Source organism: Dysidea avara, chromosome 10 (genome assembly GCF_963678975.1).
Source record: "Dysidea avara chromosome 10, odDysAvar1.4, whole genome shotgun sequence".
NCBI classification, from domain to species: domain Eukaryota; kingdom Metazoa; phylum Porifera; class Demospongiae; order Dictyoceratida; family Dysideidae; genus Dysidea; species Dysidea avara.
The window spans coordinates 15,844,909-15,863,540 of NC_089281.1; the positions used below are offsets into that span (position 1 = coordinate 15,844,909).

Consider the following 18,632-nt stretch of genomic DNA (forward strand, 5'->3'; position numbering starts at 1 on the left):
AGTGCATGTAGTGTTGCCACAATAGAGCCCACTGTAGCAGTCCCCCCTGAACTCTTACTACTGAATATAAACAAATTGTAGAGTTACAATTGGTATTGTAATCAGTCTAGTTTAATGGTGACACAATTATGCAACAGTTTACTGTAAAGAGTCGGTAGTCACTCTGGGACCTTCCTCCTTCTACCGTTCAAGTCCACCATTCCATTCCATTTGAGTGACCACCTCTATAAACTGACCAACTGTTGAATTTGCCAAAGGATCCACTACATGATATATCAAGCCTATTGTTTCTAGTAGTTAATAACTAGTTTATTCTTTGTATATAGTAATTGTTTGTCCTTAAGACAGGTGACATCCAATGATGGTATTTTCTTATTGTATGATAATAAATATTATAGTTTGTGGACTGCTACAGACGTTCCTACTATGAATCAATCTATCATATAACACTCCATCATCATATCATAAGTATAGACCAAGTTTAGTACACCACAACTTACACAAACACACTACTTGTATGCTCTAACATAAAGAAGCTACCCTAAAACAAACCTGAAACCTGTAATTCCTCCTCTTGCTATTGGCATACAGTAAGCCAGCTATAGTTACCAGACAACAGAGGTATTGATGCCAGTCACAAAAAGAATTTCATCCATTGTCGCTATTAATTTCATATGAATAAAATTACATACCGATGCTAGTAATATTAGAGTATATACAGACAGGAACCATTGCAATAAATCATTTCATTAAACAGTAACTATAGTTAGTCAGAGGGTGGATCATTCTCATCATTATCATCACTGTCATCTATTAGTAACTGTCGACGTCTCCTGGTAGCAGCATAACGAGCATCCTCTGCAGCATTGTAAGGGGCAGGGCTCGTCTCTTGCTGTTGTTGATGGGAGGTGCGGCTGCTGGCATCAGGTGGCCCTTCATCTTCCATTGTGGATGATGTCACATTCATTGTGTCTAATGGTTGATACCAAATATGGGAATACACTGATATACATATGCTGCAAAATAATATAACCAAATTGAAGTTGATTTTGTGTTTAAAAGGGCGCCAGATGACTAGAAAAGCACTAATTAGTAATAAACTAACAATTAGTAGGTTGAATAAAGTTTTACTACCTGATTACTAATAATTTATAAATTATCTTGTTTATTGATTACTAGTTAATAAATAATTAGACTAAGTAACATTGGTCACTACAAACAGAAGTTTTTTCAAACCACAAGTACAATTCATAGAACAACAGCTTGTAAGTCCTGCTGTATAAATGAACCAACCTGGTGTACTCTCATCTACCAAAGTGTCTCCTTGCTGATGTTGTTGTCTCCTCTGGGCCATCAGTGTTGTCAGAGCAGTAGCTTGATCAACAGTTTCTGTCGAGGAGACACAACAATATATTGTACCAGCAGTCCAGCAGTGTGTGGATTGTTGTAGGAACTAAACCACCGACCCTGAATGCTGTACACAATAGGTGTGTAGTACAAGTATATAAATCAGTGTCTAGCAGAAAACATGTAACTGTCTCCCAGTTTAGAGAAGCTGGGGATTTTCTACATATCAGTAAAAGTTCCCACCCTCCCTTGGATCAAAATAAAGTATTTGAGTATCTCCACTAGTGATGCCATTGTATATTGTGATAGAAACATTTCATGATAATCGTGATAGAGAAAAAAGCTGTATCGTGATATCAAAAACACAAGCTATTTAGTGAAAAGTGACTTGATAATATGTGAGGATATACATGTGGTGATGTATAAAAAGCAAGCGCGCGTGTGCGCATGCACACACACAAACAGACAGACCTTCAGTTTCAGCATCACTTTGATAGTCAATACATAATCCATTGTTTGAACTGTCACTATGGTTACCATCATCATCATCAGGTAACCCATTAGGTGTGTCGTCCACTAATGTGGTGTCATCATGTGCGCAATCTTGTATGTCACCACCACCGCTATGTGTGTCACCATCTCCCTCTTGTGTGTTGAATGTTGTGTCATCATGTTGGCCTGTGTGTGGTGCTGTATCAAGTGTCACATCCTCTGGTTGGTCATCAACACTGTTGTCATGGCAATCTGTTGATTGTTGTAGTGCTTGTACAGCTTCATCTAATTGTGTGGGCGTCATGTCAGCTGGTATACGCCAGTATTGTTCCTGTGTAGAATGAGTTAGAATAGTAACATACACTGGAACCTGTTAATGTTGATACCTACAGACATTTAGACACCTAGTTAGGGTCCCTTAGTACTGAGATGGAAGTCAACTATTGGTTGGTCCCATTGTCCACATTACACTGGATGTGGATACCTACATAATCTTGGTATTTATAGTCCCAAGGTGATCACTTATTATTATGCAAGTTTGCAAGGCATCCACCCCCTGTATGTCACATGGGGATACCTGTCATATGTAGGCGTTTGAGATACCCAACAAAAATAAAATTTCTTTTGTACAAATTCCTAACATTGTGTATCGTATTATCATGATTGGTGTATAATAAGAGAATTGACCACCCAGTCAAGTTGGTAGGTCTCAATGACTCTGCATAGACAATAATATACATGTCTGGAATCTACATTACACAAGACAAACACACATACAGGCAGACACATGTACACTACACTACACACACGCTCACCATGTCAGAAGGAGGTTGCATACCAATGGAAAGTAGTAGTGACTGGTAATCAACTGACTGTATTGCCATGGAAACCTCCTCAGTGATGGGGACTATACAGATCTCCTCCCACTCATCTGTGGTGGCCAATAGCAACAGAAAATCATGTGTCAGTAAATAAACAATTTGGTAACTGATACATACTTCAGCAGCATGACTGTTTCTTGTGCATAAAATATTTACAACATGCTTTGTCCAAATGACAAAAATTGGCTCGAAAATGAAAAGGTTTGCTATTATGTCCCTTGGATAGGTAGGAGAAATCTCCCAACTCATAGACCAACTGACATGGAAGGTTGGGGTTGGGATGAAGATTGATTATTCAGTGGAGATAAACAATGATGATCCTTGGAGTAGGGGAAGAAGTGAGTTAAGCATACATAGTACACACTTGTACACAGAACACAAGGTGTGTACACATATTCACTCATACATGACATATGTACAAACACTACCCATTGTGTGAGTGACCCATACAATGTGTATTGTGGATAATCACACCTAACAAGTTAACTTGATAATCAAATCAAACAACTGTCACTTCACCCACTCATTCACAGCCCACCCAACACAATAGGTAGTTAGTGTACTATTAGCAAATCTGTTGAGCAAGTGGCCATATTAAGTAATTGCACATACTACACCACACAACATATGGGATATACAAACACACACACAAATAAACAGACACATGACATACACACAAACAAACGGACACATGTGACATGCACACAATGGACACACATACAAACACATACCATCATCTCTCCTATCACTAGCTTCATCACTGAGGTAGTCTTGTAGCCATGATACTTGATCACCATATCCTAATAGTGCACAACAAAATGGTGATTGGTTACAGTTACCAAGTAACAAACTTACCTTGTTCATGTAACTTCTTCACCAGTTGAACTACATTACCAACGGCTACATAAAAACAATCATGGCACAATCTAATGGTTAAAAATTGTATAAGACATTCAATGCAATTATTAACCCATTAGTTTCATAACAACACGTGTAGACAATAAATAAATTTATAAGTACAAACAACTTTTATAGGAATTCATTACCAAGAATCCTTGTCAAGTAAAAAAATGGGATGAATGAAAATATTTGTAGACTGCAAAATAACTACACTACTATAGTTGGTATAATTTACTCACAAGGTACAGCCCAGAATTTTTTAAACCTACTAACAGCTACTACCACCATAATTCGCTGATAGAATAAACTTTAGCTTTGCTATAACTTGTAAAATGCGTTTCATAGCAAGATGTACTAGTACTGAAGTGGACGTGTCCGCAGGGGTCCCATTTCTGGGAAAACCGGATCCTTCCCGGACTAGTGCATTTTGTTATGTAGTAGCGCAAAGTGTAATGTTTCATAATAGGCAAGTTAATCGTTCTTCGAGTTGAAAACTACCAATTGTTAACAATGAAAGTGTTATACATCAATGGAGACAGGTAAAGTCGACAGTCGGCTGCTTTATCCCGGATGTGGCATAGTGGACATGAGTGCAGATAATGCATGCACAACAATAAATATAGGACAAGTCATGAAGAAACAAGTTGTGGAATGGATTACAATGTAAATAAACTGTATAGAATAGTTCTTTGGACTGTAATACACCTTTGTAAATAATTAGTTGGGATTCTGTTCTTTGTTCGGGCTGGTTTTTAACCGAAGTTTAGACTTTGTTGTTTGATACACGTAACTTCGTTGTAGTTACTGTTATATGAGCAAAAAAACTACATAGTTGACCTTCTTAGTTTATAGTGAGTATTTAATATATGGTTACAAAGTAGTTCTGTGTATTGGACGGTCGATATGGTGCAATTCGGCCAGTGGTCCTTGAGAATTTGGCTGTGAATGCATAAATAGGTGAGATTGACTGCTCTATTAGAGTATCTTAATCATTTACAATTCCAAATTCTCTGAATTTTCACATTTTTATTTATTTCACTAAAGATCCACAAGTATTTCACATTAGATTTGAGGTTGACAATTTGATGTTTAGCTGAGCTTACACAACTTGATGAAAATCGCTACAAATAAGCTAACGCATATCTACACTGGAATCTGTGTAATTTGGTCACCATGTAACATAGTGTACTGATTATCAAGATGTCATGACTTTTCAGGTCAGTTTTTGTGCTAAGGGGGATACTTTGGAATTGAAAGGTGTAATGGTTATGTAGGGGTCATCATCACCAATGGAAATTTATAAACTGCTATGCACTTACGTGGTCTGGCTTGCTTCCTTCTTGTTTGTGTTGTGGTGCCCTTTGGTGTTCTCTTACGTTTCTTTGGTGGAGGGGGTGCGGCAGCGGTGCTGGTGGGCAGTGGTGAGGGTCCTTCCTCTTCCTCAGACTGTATTTCACTATCCGATGAACTGATCTCACTGGGTAGTTCCTTGCCTGTAGTGTAATATGTGTAATCTATCTATCCCAGACAGATGTTCTTTTTGGAGAAGTGTCGTCCTGATTTCAGGGATACAAAAGTGTGTTACTAGTCTAAATGAGACTATGGACAAGTGTCCTGGTTATTGAGATGTTCACATTTCAGAGTCCATTAAGCTCATATTTTATTTTGGACAGGAAGGATTGGCAAATATGTAGTGTTGGTGGGGAGTAGGACTTAGTCTACTTCTAGTATACTAGAGCTACTGTAAAATTAAATTACTGTATTGAAAGTACATTCAGTTCTAGTACCTTATAAGAACTAGAAAAACAGTACTGAAATATGGCTGCTTATTATGCCACCACCACATATATGGAATACAACAGTACATCACCTTGGTGAACTATCATATAACTGTGATGGGAAAGAAACTTGAGAAACTAGTGTGAAGTACAAAGAAGTTGCTACTAAACATAGGAGGAAGATGTTCAGTTGGCAAATGGATGCACCGTATAGCCTAAATATTTCGAGGGGCAAATATTTTGAGGTTGAGCAATGTTGCTAAAAATATAATCTTCGCGGATTTGCAAACACTCCCAAAATGTATTAGACTATATGGAGGTCTAAATATTTCGAGGCTAAAATTTTTGCTGATAATACCCAAAACTGCAAAATCAGCGAAAATTTCCCCCCTCGAAATATTTAGGCTATACGGTATATAAATCCTTTCAATTTATAATACCAGCATAGAGAGGCTACAACTACTCATAATATACCCACAACAGGATTATATGACTGAGTGGAGTACCTCGCTTCTGTGGCTTCTTTCTTGTTGTATAGACATAGCCTAACTTCTTTAGGTGACGTTCAATATTAGTAGATGATTTACCTGTAATGGAGCAACAGTAAAAAAAAAACACACACACACACACACAACAGTAACCATGAAAATATTAAACAGTACTGATCACCTGATCATGGCCACACAATAACTCTAATAGAACACACATCACACTGTACACCACTTCATAGACATTTCAGGACTAATGGATTTCTTTGCTGTAGTTTTCCTCTTTTAAAAGCTAGACCTGTTGGAACCACAATCTGTGTCCTTTTTTGTTTATTGCATCCTTAATCAGGTCCACTGTAGTAGGATATGTTCATACTAACTACACATTCACTGAAATGCATTCTCTGAAATAAGGAGTTCTATAGAAACCATAGCAAAGATTATGGTCCTCAACTGGTCTGGCTTCATGGGAAAAAGAAAACCACAATACTACTGGTCACAAAGTGTCCTAAGAAGTTCTACTCTGCACTCAATAGAGTCTTAGTGCAAAAGATTGTGACTCCTTTCATTACTTTACCTTTGTGGGTAAGAATTAATGATGACTCACACACACACACATATATCAGGTAACAACAGATGCTAATCTCCTTCCCACATGTTTTATGATTGGCCAGCTGATATCCTGTAGTTTGGGTTGCTGTGGTCTAACTGATACACTATATCAAGTGTCCTGATACACTACCCACACATAATAGTATCTTGTTACTGTAGTAATTAACTATAATAGTAAACACTACACAATAACACTGGTTAGTGTGGGAGGAAGACCCAAATGATATGTGATGCCTCACAATGTGTGTGTGTGTGTGTGTGTGTGTGTGTGTGTGTGTGTGTGTGTGTGTGTGTGTGTGTGTGTGTGTGTGTGTGTGTGTGTGTGTGTGTGTGTGTGGTGTGTGTGTGTGTGTGTGTGTGTGGTGTGTGTGTGTGTGGCTTTGACAGTGTGGTGGAGACCAAGTATGTCCTTTACTTGGTCTGATAAAGCCAATACCCTATGCATAACTTTAGCACAAGATGGAGCTACTCAACAGCACCCAAACCAGATTGTCAGACTACTCACCAGGGAACAACCTCATCAAGGCATCGATGTCAACTTCACTGAGAGGTACTGGGGTGCTAGGGTGATGTAAGCTCATGTGATCCTGCAGTTGTTCATCCTGCTCTGTGCTCCAGTGTGTCTGAAATAAAACAAGTATGACAGGTCTATAAAACAGGTCTGACAGACTACAGATCTGATGGGTCTTACTGTGCTTGTTTTCTTCTTCTTCAACTCTTTAGTAGATGACACACAACCTTGTCTGACAAGTTGAGCAGCTACCTGCAGCAGTTCAGTACATAACACAAGGGGGTGGGGCTCATAGCCACACCTTCTGTCTGGTTCTTCTCAGGTCACTTGGAAGAGCAGCAAGAATACAACCAACAATGTCTAACAAGAACGACATAATAATCAGCATGTCAGCACATCATGGGTACTGACAAAGTTGTGAGTATACTTTGATTGCTAATACTACAAATGCTAATTCCTGCCTCTTTAGGACAGTGTTAAATATTGTACATTTACTTGCTTGTGTGTATGATGAAACTACAAGTGTGGTTCCATGACTATTGTAGAACATTAGATTTTTTTGCAGCAAAGTATTTTGACTGTAAACAAAACTTTGAATATTTTTACTGCTTGTAACTTGTAAAACATCACCAATCAATGACTGAATATTTCTTGGCTGATATTCTGGGTCACTACATACCGTCCTCATCCTGATACTGATCATACAGTGTGGCTAGCTCTTCCTCTTGTTCTCTACTCCACATGCTGGCCCTCACCTTTGCATCTCTACAAGTGTGACAAGTGTAACACACTATATGTGTGTAACTATGGTAACCTTTCCCGGGCTAGTGTGCCGTATCCTTCGGTAATCTCATAACAATCAGCTGGTGACTTCCAGAACAATGTTTCAACAAACATCACTGAGTTCTCCTTAGCTGCTTCAAAGAAACTCCTTATTATGTACTTAGAGAATGTCTGCATCTCCTGCACAAGTTATACAGTCATGTTACTGACTGGAGTATGAGTGTGTGTTCTATTAGAGAGTTTAAAAAATGACTAAACGCGGTCTTTATACAATTCTCTGATAAACCCTATAATCCGGCTGACGCTGTTTGCTGCACAAATAAAACATTTTGTAACATTACCGTATACTAAATCTGGAACAAATTTTGGGACCTACTGTATGAGTGTTGGATTACACTTAAAGCTTCAGTGTATGTTCTATTAGATAGATACTGTAATTAAAGTTTGGTCCCACACATTATCCACACACAAAGGGTAAAAAGTAGCCATGAAAATTAACCAGATTACTTTGTGAATATTATACCACACCACACAAACAATTACCTCACCTTCATTCTGCTGGTGTCTGGCTCATCGAAAATGGACTGGAATATTCTGAACACAGATAACTGATAGAGCAGGGGGGACATCTTTAGCTGGAAGGCTATACGATGTAACATCTTGATGATACAGTGATTGGTGTGTTCAGTGTTGGTACGATATTCCTTCAACAAGTAACAGTAGGTCTTCACCACATGAGCGTTGGCAAACCTTCAAGGGAAGAGAACAAAATATTCACCAGCGTAGGTACAGTGTGTTTACACATACACTACACAGTGTTCTTTAAAGGACATGTGAGCACCTAAAAACAGGAATAGTTTTAACAATTTAGATCACAGATTAAGACACCTTTCTAGTGGGGATACTGGAATAGATTATAGAGTACTGTTGATTGCATTTACACAATATGCTGTATTGTACTCCCGACAAACACACAAACTATCGATCACTAACTTTTGTAGATAAGTCTTCAAACTGAACTCCAGTTCAAACGTCTCGGTGGGAGCCTCCTCGACTATTTCCTGTTCTTCATCTTCAGATTCTACAATATTAATGGATGTGTTATATACTAAGTGAGAATAGATTCTGTGTCCTCTAAGGGGATACTAAAAACAGTGAGCCCAGTAGAGAATTGTAGACACAAGGCTGAACTGCTACATAGAAGGAAATCTGAATCTTTACATTAAACTGGTATCTGCAGATAAAATTCAAAATTGCCTCAGTGTAAAATTGTATGAAATTGTACATTCACCCAAGCAATTGAAGTGACTGTTCTATTAGAATATTTTGTCAAAAGGTTTATGTCCTACAAAGCATCTACCCCAATGAAGCACTGTACGAATCATTGGGTTTCATTTTCCCAAACAAATTCACCTATCTGAGAGCACTTTGTGATTGAACTGGTAGATAGGTGTTGTTCTCATAATGAAGGTCAAACTAGCTACTTATCAAAGAACCTAACATACCTTCATCAGCTGATGCCATGCCACCCATCCTAGCAGACATCAACTCTACAGGGGATCACATGATCACAATAATGATATATCATCAATGGGATCAGATCACCTGATACAGGGTCGAGAAACATCTTCTTCAACACATCTCGTTGTTCTACCATGTCCATTCCCTCTGTACCAAATACGTCATCTGGCCACACTTCTCTGTATAGTGGGGAATTGTATGCGTGACATCACTGTACATACAAAAACATGCAGACAACACATAAATCATAACTCTGTGTGTGTGTGTGTGTATGAATTATTATTTCACATTTGTCCAACTTGCATTTTATACAAACATATTTACGGTATTCTCCTCTATACACAAATGGGCATACCTTGCTACTCTTACTAAGGCCAAACACTCAGCATATTTGCCATCTCTTAATAATTCCCTTGTTTTGGCCATCGTAGTAAACCTGAAATACAAAGTGAAGTATGGTAAACTACAGTGAAATGTAAAGAAACATATCTTGAAACATTTTTGAGACACAAAAACAACATGTTTTATATTGGCATAAACAAATCATATAAATCACATGACCCACTTTTGTTCCTCGATGGGCGTGTCACTGGCAGCATCAAATGGTAGCACATCACATGATGCAGGCTCTGCATCATTGATGGCTCTCTCAATATCTGATCTCATCTTGTCCCACATCTCCTGCAACTGTGAAATTGAAGCCTCAGTTAACAAACTCTCTGAATTTAGGGAATAATAAAAGAAATCCTTGACAATAAGGATCCCAAAGTGCCCAGTATAGAGAGTGGTGACTTTGGCAAAAGTTCACACAATACATACACACAAGTAGAGAAACTGAATTCTCCAGGGCCTTATTTTGATCACCCTTTCTTCTGTTCTTAAAGCTTATTCCTGGTTAGAAACTAAGTGATAATTATATGGAAATAACTTCAGTAAAATCATTTTCTAATGAGAGGTCTAATAGAGTAATCACACAACGTACAACAGTTCAAACACTCTAATAGAACACACATCAAATAGCCTACTTGTTCAGAAGACAACACAACTGGTTCATGCTCAGTATCCTCTTGTCTACTCTTCTTCCTTTTCCCACCTCTTGCTCCACGTTTCTTCCTTTTCCCCTGCACCACGATCCTTCCCCTGTTCTTACACAGCTGCTCCACCAGTCGCAAGTAGAGGTATACTGTCTCTATCAGGTCCCTTAGCAGAGCCTTAGATGACACCACTTCATTGTAGTTCCTCAACACAGTCACAAACACATCACGATACTCTGGTCTGTACAGGATGTTGTTCTTAATGACGGTGGCATTGTTACGTAGCGTAGCATCCTCTGATTGTCCCATGTGTTGGACATACTCCAGTAGCTCTCTGTATGCCTGAATGGCATAGTGTAACCTGCCAGGAATACCATATACACTCTGTCCTAGTCTGGTCCATTAATTTATATAACAACAGTAACAGTATCACACAAATGAACTTGGTAGACACTTATTTTATTCACTATATAAATTGGTAGGTTGAAAGTGCATTATGTGCTTGCCACTGCTCACATGGCCAGCAAAATACTAGGTCACTCTCTCAAGTGCTAAGGAGAGAATTGCATAAACTTTTCACTTGTGGTTGATGGAGGTGGTCCCCAAGACAGTTCTTTACTGTATGTTATTCTAGTCACCTCTGGGAGGAGTGTTTAGCTGGTAGTGTTCTCTTCATCATCTTCATGTCCTCATAATGACAACTCATCAAGGAGAGCACATAGTGGAGGGTTGGGAGGGACAAGGTCTCTGCGATGATGTCAACACGAAAGTGATGATGTCTGCTGAACTCCATGAAGAACCTGATAAGGGAAATAGTAATAGTAGTGCCTTATATGACCAATATTACCTCATGACCCAAAGATAGTAGGTGTCATCATGTTCCATTGCTCTCTCCCTCACCAAGTTGTCCTTTATAGAGTAGTAAAGAGGTGTGTGGTTATATCATATGGAATATAGGAATAGTATATGAGTGCACACACACACACACACCTTAGTCAACTTCATGATAGGGTTATAACAACACTGTAGGAACTGCACACACATCTGCTGTAAGGCTAGTCTGATACTTAGTGTGGACATGCGCTCCACAGGAGGGTCACGGACAGGACGCATGTTACATGGCTTCCTTCTCTTCACTTTTTCAACATCACGTGAATAATTGTTGATACCTGATGACTACATGATGTATGGATCACATGATTGTATATCAATCACCTTGTAGGGAACGATGATATATCATTGGTTCATCTGATATCCCCTTCTTGTTCATTATGACGTAGGTGCCTCCAAATCTTGGGTGTCTAAAAATGCAACATAATACATAAACTATGGAGCTATAATGAACACTGTGTGTTGGATTGGTACTGTATTGAAAAAGAAGGCTGTCCTATTGTCAAAAGTATCAGCGTGGTTCCCTTTTAGATTGCCTGCATATAATTAAATTATTACAGCGAAACCTTAATGACACTTCTATAATCTAGCTGACACTGTTGTCATACCAATAAGACTGTATAAAGGATTCCTAACGTACAGTACCTTGTACTCCTGTTTAATAGTGCTTTCCTCTTATGAGTTTTCTCCTCTGCTAGTAGATCATTCAACTCCCTATGGAATAACCCTCCATGTAACATGAATTACATGATTATAGCTCATTGATGAGTCATGACGACTGTTGTCGATGTGCATGTGTTAACAGTTATTAATGGAATAAGTAAGTGTCATATACTTGGCTAGTGTTTATTACCTTTAATAGTTTAAAAAATTAAAACAGCAATTATATCAACCACTACTCTATGCTTGAAAAGAACATTGATTGTGGCACAACTCAAGTACGGCTACTATTAAAGGTGCAACATTTAACCAAGGAAATATAGTATTACCCATCATCGGGATATCTTCATCAATACATAGGGTGTTCTAACAGCCCATCAGTACAGTATTGTTAGACTTGTATTAAGACATTAATGTTCCAGCTACTGGGGATAACAACCACCTTGTGACAAACTGCATCAAACAGTACAGTTAGTAGGGAGTACAAAGGTACATAGTTTTCCATAAAAAAAACAAACAACTATTCTCACACGGTACATCAAGTACAAAACATTTATTGTATTCAAACAGTATTTACTGTATAAATGCATATACACCATCAGCCTGTCCTTATATAGAATATACATGAGACATGTGTGCTATGCAACAATTATGATACCTGAGGTCTTTTTCTCTCTCTGTGATGGATCTACCTCTACCAGCTGTGGCTAGTGGCTTTGCTGCCTGTGTGGACAGAACTATGCGTTAGGGTCTTATAGTAACAGACTAGTGTCACAATGACACATCACAGTACAGTGTCACACTGCTGGGCCAATGGTAGCTACCGAGGTGACAGTACCATTATATAAGTGACATGAAAATTTAGCCCAGTGTGTGGGAGGTTCAAAGTGCCGCACAGGTAGACACAACAGCTCTGCTACTGTGTGATATGTCGGTAGTCACTGAGTGATAACTTCACCCAGTAGTGAAGCTAATCAGACTAATTGTGACATCATAACCACAAATGATACCACCGATGGAACTGATAACCAAATATGGAAACATTACTACAATAAAACTAAAAATAGTTAAACTTTTACATAGTGACACTATACTGGTTTAAATGTGAGGGTAATACAAATAATACCAGATAATAGTCTGCTGATGTCAATAATTCAAATAACTAAGTTTCAGGTGTATTACTGATCAATCAGTGCATTACAATAGTACATTATATTAATTATCGAGGTACCACTTCCGTTCTCACCTGTTCACGTAACATCAAGAACAATATCTCCATCACATGCAGACACCATTGTTTCTGAATAGCAAACAAGAATACAATACACAAGAATATGGTAAATATGTTGAATGATGAGGTGTACAGCTAGAAAGCTTAAGGTGTAGCAACTCACAATCAAGGTATAAATTCTAGTGGAAAGTGTAAGTATTTCATGATCCATGGCCAACTAAGACCATGAAGCATTTAGTCAGTTGCTCTCAGGTTGTGGGATTAGTAAAATTACAGAAACAGAACAACATTACCTTCAAAAAGCGAAATGTCAAAGATACATAAGTGGCCATAAAATGGATATTGTCCAAGTTTCATGGGTGATATGAATGTATTAATAGAATACTTGGCAAATGAAACATTACTGTCTCTATTCATCTATGAATTGTGTCTAAATTGTTAATGAAACCAACCAACCATACCCAATACAGTCGATCCTGGGGTATCTAAATCCCAGTGGTCTCAAGCAATAAGCAAATTGGTTTGAAGGCCATTCATTTATATACAGAGCTCTGTTTAACTACTCTAAGAGCACACACTTTGACTAAATACTCTAATAGAACACACGCTTACTCTATTACCTACGAAATCATTTTTAAATTTTGGATAACTGTACCAATGCAGTGACATCATCTCACCTCCTCTGGGTTACTGCCAAGGAACACTAACAACTCATCAATACCATTAGCATGTAAGCTCCTGCATGAAGTGTAGTGTGCATTAATTGGATATTTAGTGGGTGGGGCTCACCAGATGATCTGATCATGAACACTAACATCATCATTGGTACGCTGTGTGGAGAGATAGAGAGTATACATGATATATTCACACATGTACCATACAAACATAACATGCTAAGAAGCACTCAAAAACACAGCTAACACTGACCGCACTACTAGCTAAAATATTTCACCTGTTCTTCAACAGCTTCAGTTGGGACATGGAGGATGTTCCTGATCAATAACAAGATCCTCTCAATAATTATCATGTCATCTTCATCACGACACTCCCAGTCCTGTGTGATGTCATGTATTAACAGTGACAACTATAAGTACATCACTCCATATTAGTTGCCACTATTCTCTCTTTGTTCAATTCTTTCAAACATTGTTAGAGTCTTCCAGACACTACTGAAGCTGGTCACAAAATGCTGGGTTACTAGTGGGCAATTTTTGATAAGCAGAACTGGCGATGTGGGATGAACTGAATGCAGAGTTAAGGTGCCAAAGTAAATAACATGATCTATATCATACATAATGAAAAGCACCTAATAATGGAAGCGTCTTATAGTCAGTCTACCAGTCACAAGGCTAGGAGCTAAACTACATAACCACATTTGGGTTCAAGCCGCTATGCCTTATAATAAATAACTCTAGATGTCAAGAAAACCATATCAAGGTGTCATATTTTTTTCCTATTGACATTTTCTTCAGAGGTACGTATTTACATGCCACATGACTTCTTAAAGACAGAGCTAACTCTACTGAATAGCCACACCAGTAATGACCGATCAAAAGAAAACAGAATATGGTTGCCATGTCCCTTAACTAAGACTCTAGCTATACTTATAATGGTCAGCTTCACTACAACATGGTGAATGAGATCAGGATACTCTCTAATAGAACAGTCACCCTAATACAACAGTCGCGTGCAATGATCTAACAGAAGTCACATGTGTATCATAGCCAGGGGCAGATCCAGGGGGGTCTTGAGACCACCCCCCCCCCTCCCTCTGAACAGAAAATCTAAGACAGAAAGTGCGCAGAAGAAAGCAACAGACCATAAAAGATCGATATACTCTAATAGAACAGTCCCGAACTATGATATAGCATCATGTGATGATAGCTCACGTGATATATGTTGTAAAGTTCAGCAAATGGCGGAACACAAACGCTTACAGTGAGTGGAAGAGCTGGCAATTGCAAAGGAGTAATGGCATTTGTAGGCACTGATATTGTGTATAGGTATGTCTGATTTGTATAATCTTCTATATAAAGTGTTTAACTACCGGTACTTTTCTTTTGTGGTAATGCACCTGACTCTGCCAGATATTTGGTCTATATGGGCACGTGATATCACTCAGCTGTTCTTGAGACCTCACCAGAAAACACAGAATGAACTGAACTCTGGTCCCTGCACTCGACAGTATGAATTACGGTGTGACACAGGAGTTAGCTACTTCAGCAGCTCTTAACTTGGTCAGGAAGTATGATGGAAAAGTGCTCCATCATTCATCATAACTACTGTGTGCCAGGAAGTTGTGCATGTAGTGAGCTATAAGTCTACAATAGCATAGTATAGCAATAAGCTGCACAAACAGTAGTGTGTAGGTTTCCAACTAGTTATAGCTAGATACACATTGTGCTTGTTGGAAGTTTGCCTAAGGGCACATTTTATGTATGAATGCTACAGCTATAGGCCAGATGTGCTGAGTTTTATATGTGAACTTTAGGGGGGTACCCTCCACCCAGCTCAGAGACCCCCCTCTTGAAAAATTCTGGATCCGCCTCTGATAGCCATTAATGAAGTAGGGATCCAAGTGATAAAAAGTAATGAAACAAGATGATATGTGACTGGATTTCACATAACAAGGCTTCCACACACACAAAATCAAACTTACGTTTTTACCAGAAATGGATTGCTGGCCTAATACACTATCATATTTCACACTGTACTTCCTTCAGGACTGGCAAGTCTGGTTTCTGTGGCAGCTTTCTTCCGACCCTGTCAAAGCCACGAGTGGGAGATTGGCACCATTGAATGGCCATGGCTTTGTGATAATGGTGTGTAGTGAGCTGGGACTTCACAGAGAGCTCGCCAATAGTGTTCTCAGTCAATTTGGAGTGATTTGAGGGCCATGGAGGGCCCAAACTTGGCTTCTGGATTCCAATCGTCTTCTTACTTCATTTTATACCCCTATATTAAGCCCACCCACCACCACCCACTCTATTACTACCACTTGTGATATTATTACCCGCTCGAGAAAAGCTGCCCAAAACAGGGCTAATTTGGGGTATCAGAAATGCATACACCCACTCAGTGATAACTAGTAAATAGATGAATACTTGGTGCAAATTTTGTTTGCACAGCTGTAGGCACTGGGAAGTTATTACACAATGATTACTTAAAATCGCCATATCTCCTAACGAAGCTTTGTGCGTCAAAGCCTGGTTTTGTCAAATTCAGTCACATATGAACAACATAACTGTGAGAAATATCTGCATTGACAATTTGACATATTCATACCCCATTATTCATATTCTCATTTCACTATTTTTTATCACTTGGATCTTACTTCTTAAATATACTAGTTTCATTAAATCAACAAGTTTTATTCTGAACATTATGCAGGTTCAGTACTTCTTGCTACAATTTTAGTTTTATAATATGTGCATACATTACGCAATATATATATTCACATACTATAAAGGTTGATGGTGTTTGCAGTACTTCTGTACTGCAAACACGGAGAAACACACACACACACGTGCAATTATAGCATTCCTCATTGACCTTCTGACAGTGATCAGCCAGTGTTGATCCCAGTACATTCATCACCTTCTGATTAGCAAATGCCTGTGTGTAGAGAGGATGGGAGTTAATATCAGACCAATCAAAACTAGACGTGTGTATAGTGATTGTGGAATGAGTAGGCAACAACATAGTGAATTACCTCTAGTGTAGTTTTACTTTTGAGATTAAAAAATATACTACACTGAATTCACAGAAATATGGTCAAGGATTCAGCATGTTTCTTGAGATAATACTTTTGTGGAATTTTTTTTCACATGAATATTTCTAGACGTACAGCATTACTAAAATTAATAGTTTTACTGTATTGGCTGAAAACGATAAACGGGACAAGAGTTTAGTGTAAGTTAAAAACACAGAGTTTAGTAGCAAAATCATCTCCTAATGTGAGTTCACCAATCATTGTAATGGACATCGCATTTGACTTGTGGATAAAAGTGGTTTGTTAAATGATACTGGTATATCAATACTTACAAACTTAATACGTATAACAAAAATCTATGATATGAAAACAATATAGCATCACTAACCTCCTTGTATTTTTTCAAGTAACTATTCACTTCAGTAAAACTCTTCATTTGCTCAGGATCCTTTTGTCTGCCCACAGTACTGGGGTACTCATTACCGAAGCATAGGTAGGCCGGCTGAGTGAGGTTGACCAGTAACCTAGCAACATAAATATTAATTAGAGTACGTCTCCTCCACCAATTGGTCTCACTTACTTGATAATGTCACTTTTAAGAGCAACATCACTTGAGAATTTTGTCAACAGTGGTAACAAATCCTGATAGTACAAAAAAGAGGTTGGAACCTTATTTATAGTAGTTGCCTTATTCACTATAAAATCACCTCATTATAGCTAAGTATGTCTTAGTCTCACAGCACCCCCCCCCAAACAAAGGTCTGGTGAAACTGTGTACAAAAAATTTGGCACTGCTGGAATGTTGGCAGATCGCTCCATTTCAAATTTGATTATGTGATGCGTATGATTCAAAGGATTAGGGTTAATTACTGCTGTAATTTTACCACAAAAAAAACACACACACACAAAAAAAAACAGGCATATTTCTGTTTAGTTCATTCAAATAAAGTAGCACCATTTGGATCTGATGTTATCATGTTGTAAACATAGCACTTACACAACACGTAAATGTCATCCAGTAGACATTCCAGTGCTCAAAGTCTTTGTACACATATCACCAGATCCTTGTTTGGGGGTTGGGCACCATGAGACTAAGTAGGTCCTTTCACTACCTCATTAATATGACTACCTCATTAATATGACTACCTCATTAATATGACTACCTCATTAATAGGGGTATCATGTAGGTATGCACTGTAGGTAGATCTGCAACAGTGATTGAAGTCTTGACCTGCCACAAATTTGCTGTGAGAACCTTTTGTGTGTGACCTGTGACTTAGCAACAATATTTCAGCACTTTTTGGTTGAGGGTTGGAAGTTTTTGCCCTTGACCGTTGACTTGGCATGAATTTGGTGGCCTTGACCTGTGACTTGAGTTTGACCGCAGATCTACCTACAGCGAGTGCTTGTACATGTGTGTCACCTCCTTGTTAGTGGCCATATTTTGGTACCATGTGCATATAACAGTATAAACACACTCACAATTTGCATTATCCTGGCCTTGCCTAGTCTCCTTCTAACAACACAACGCTGATGGTCATCATATCTGAGACATCTTATCAAATCCTTAACACAAGCTATTAATACATGATACCGAACGTTTAAAAAGTGCCAAAACAACGTCCTACTAACCATGACAGTCATCGCCTCGATGGTATTCATCACCGTCCGCTGTTCCCAGCCCATTATAGGCCGCTACCAGGTCATCTTCCATTTCGTCCATGACTCGAGTGCGAATCACTAATAATTTCGCGCAATGAACTTTCCCGCCAGCTTTACTAATACTGAGCA

General features: G+C 38.6%; 1 protein-coding gene across 1 annotated transcript; it reads right to left on the bottom strand.

Moving 5' to 3' along the window:
* Positions 1-646: 646 nt before the first annotated feature.
* Positions 647-18,620, bottom strand: LOC136237209 (protein timeless homolog). The gene is made up of 35 exons (XM_066027531.1): positions 18,474-18,620; positions 18,324-18,418; positions 17,422-17,483; positions 17,230-17,365; positions 16,682-16,744; positions 14,082-14,183; positions 13,919-13,959; positions 13,807-13,867; positions 13,145-13,198; positions 12,557-12,621; positions 11,884-11,952; positions 11,563-11,648; positions 11,338-11,516; positions 11,195-11,256; positions 10,986-11,147; positions 10,339-10,708; positions 9,879-10,000; positions 9,669-9,749; positions 9,398-9,492; positions 9,298-9,342; positions 8,786-8,873; positions 8,341-8,542; positions 7,824-7,972; positions 7,689-7,774; positions 7,311-7,369; positions 7,190-7,261; positions 7,004-7,121; positions 5,905-5,985; positions 4,940-5,113; positions 3,576-3,620; positions 3,452-3,520; positions 2,655-2,770; positions 1,819-2,170; positions 1,294-1,389; positions 647-972 (listed from the first exon to the last, which is right to left on the bottom strand). Exons 1-35 carry the CDS (start codon positions 18,562-18,564, stop codon positions 767-769), a joined length of 3,954 nt encoding a protein of 1,317 aa, XP_065883603.1. The 5' UTR covers positions 18,565-18,620; the 3' UTR covers positions 647-766.
* Positions 18,621-18,632: the final 12 nt, after the last annotated feature.

Coding starts and splice junctions, on each gene's coding strand:
- LOC136237209 (XM_066027531.1), bottom strand. CDS start 18,564: ATGGACGAAATGGAAGATGACCTGGTAGCGGCCTATAATGGGCTGGGA. Junction 13,868..13,918: donor GTTCATGATCAGATCATCTG/GTGAGCCCCACC, acceptor CACTTCATGCAG/GAGCTTACATGCTAATGGTA. Junction 12,622..13,144: donor TCTTGATGTTACGTGAACAG/GTGAGAACGGAA, acceptor CTGTCCACACAG/GCAGCAAAGCCACTAGCCAC.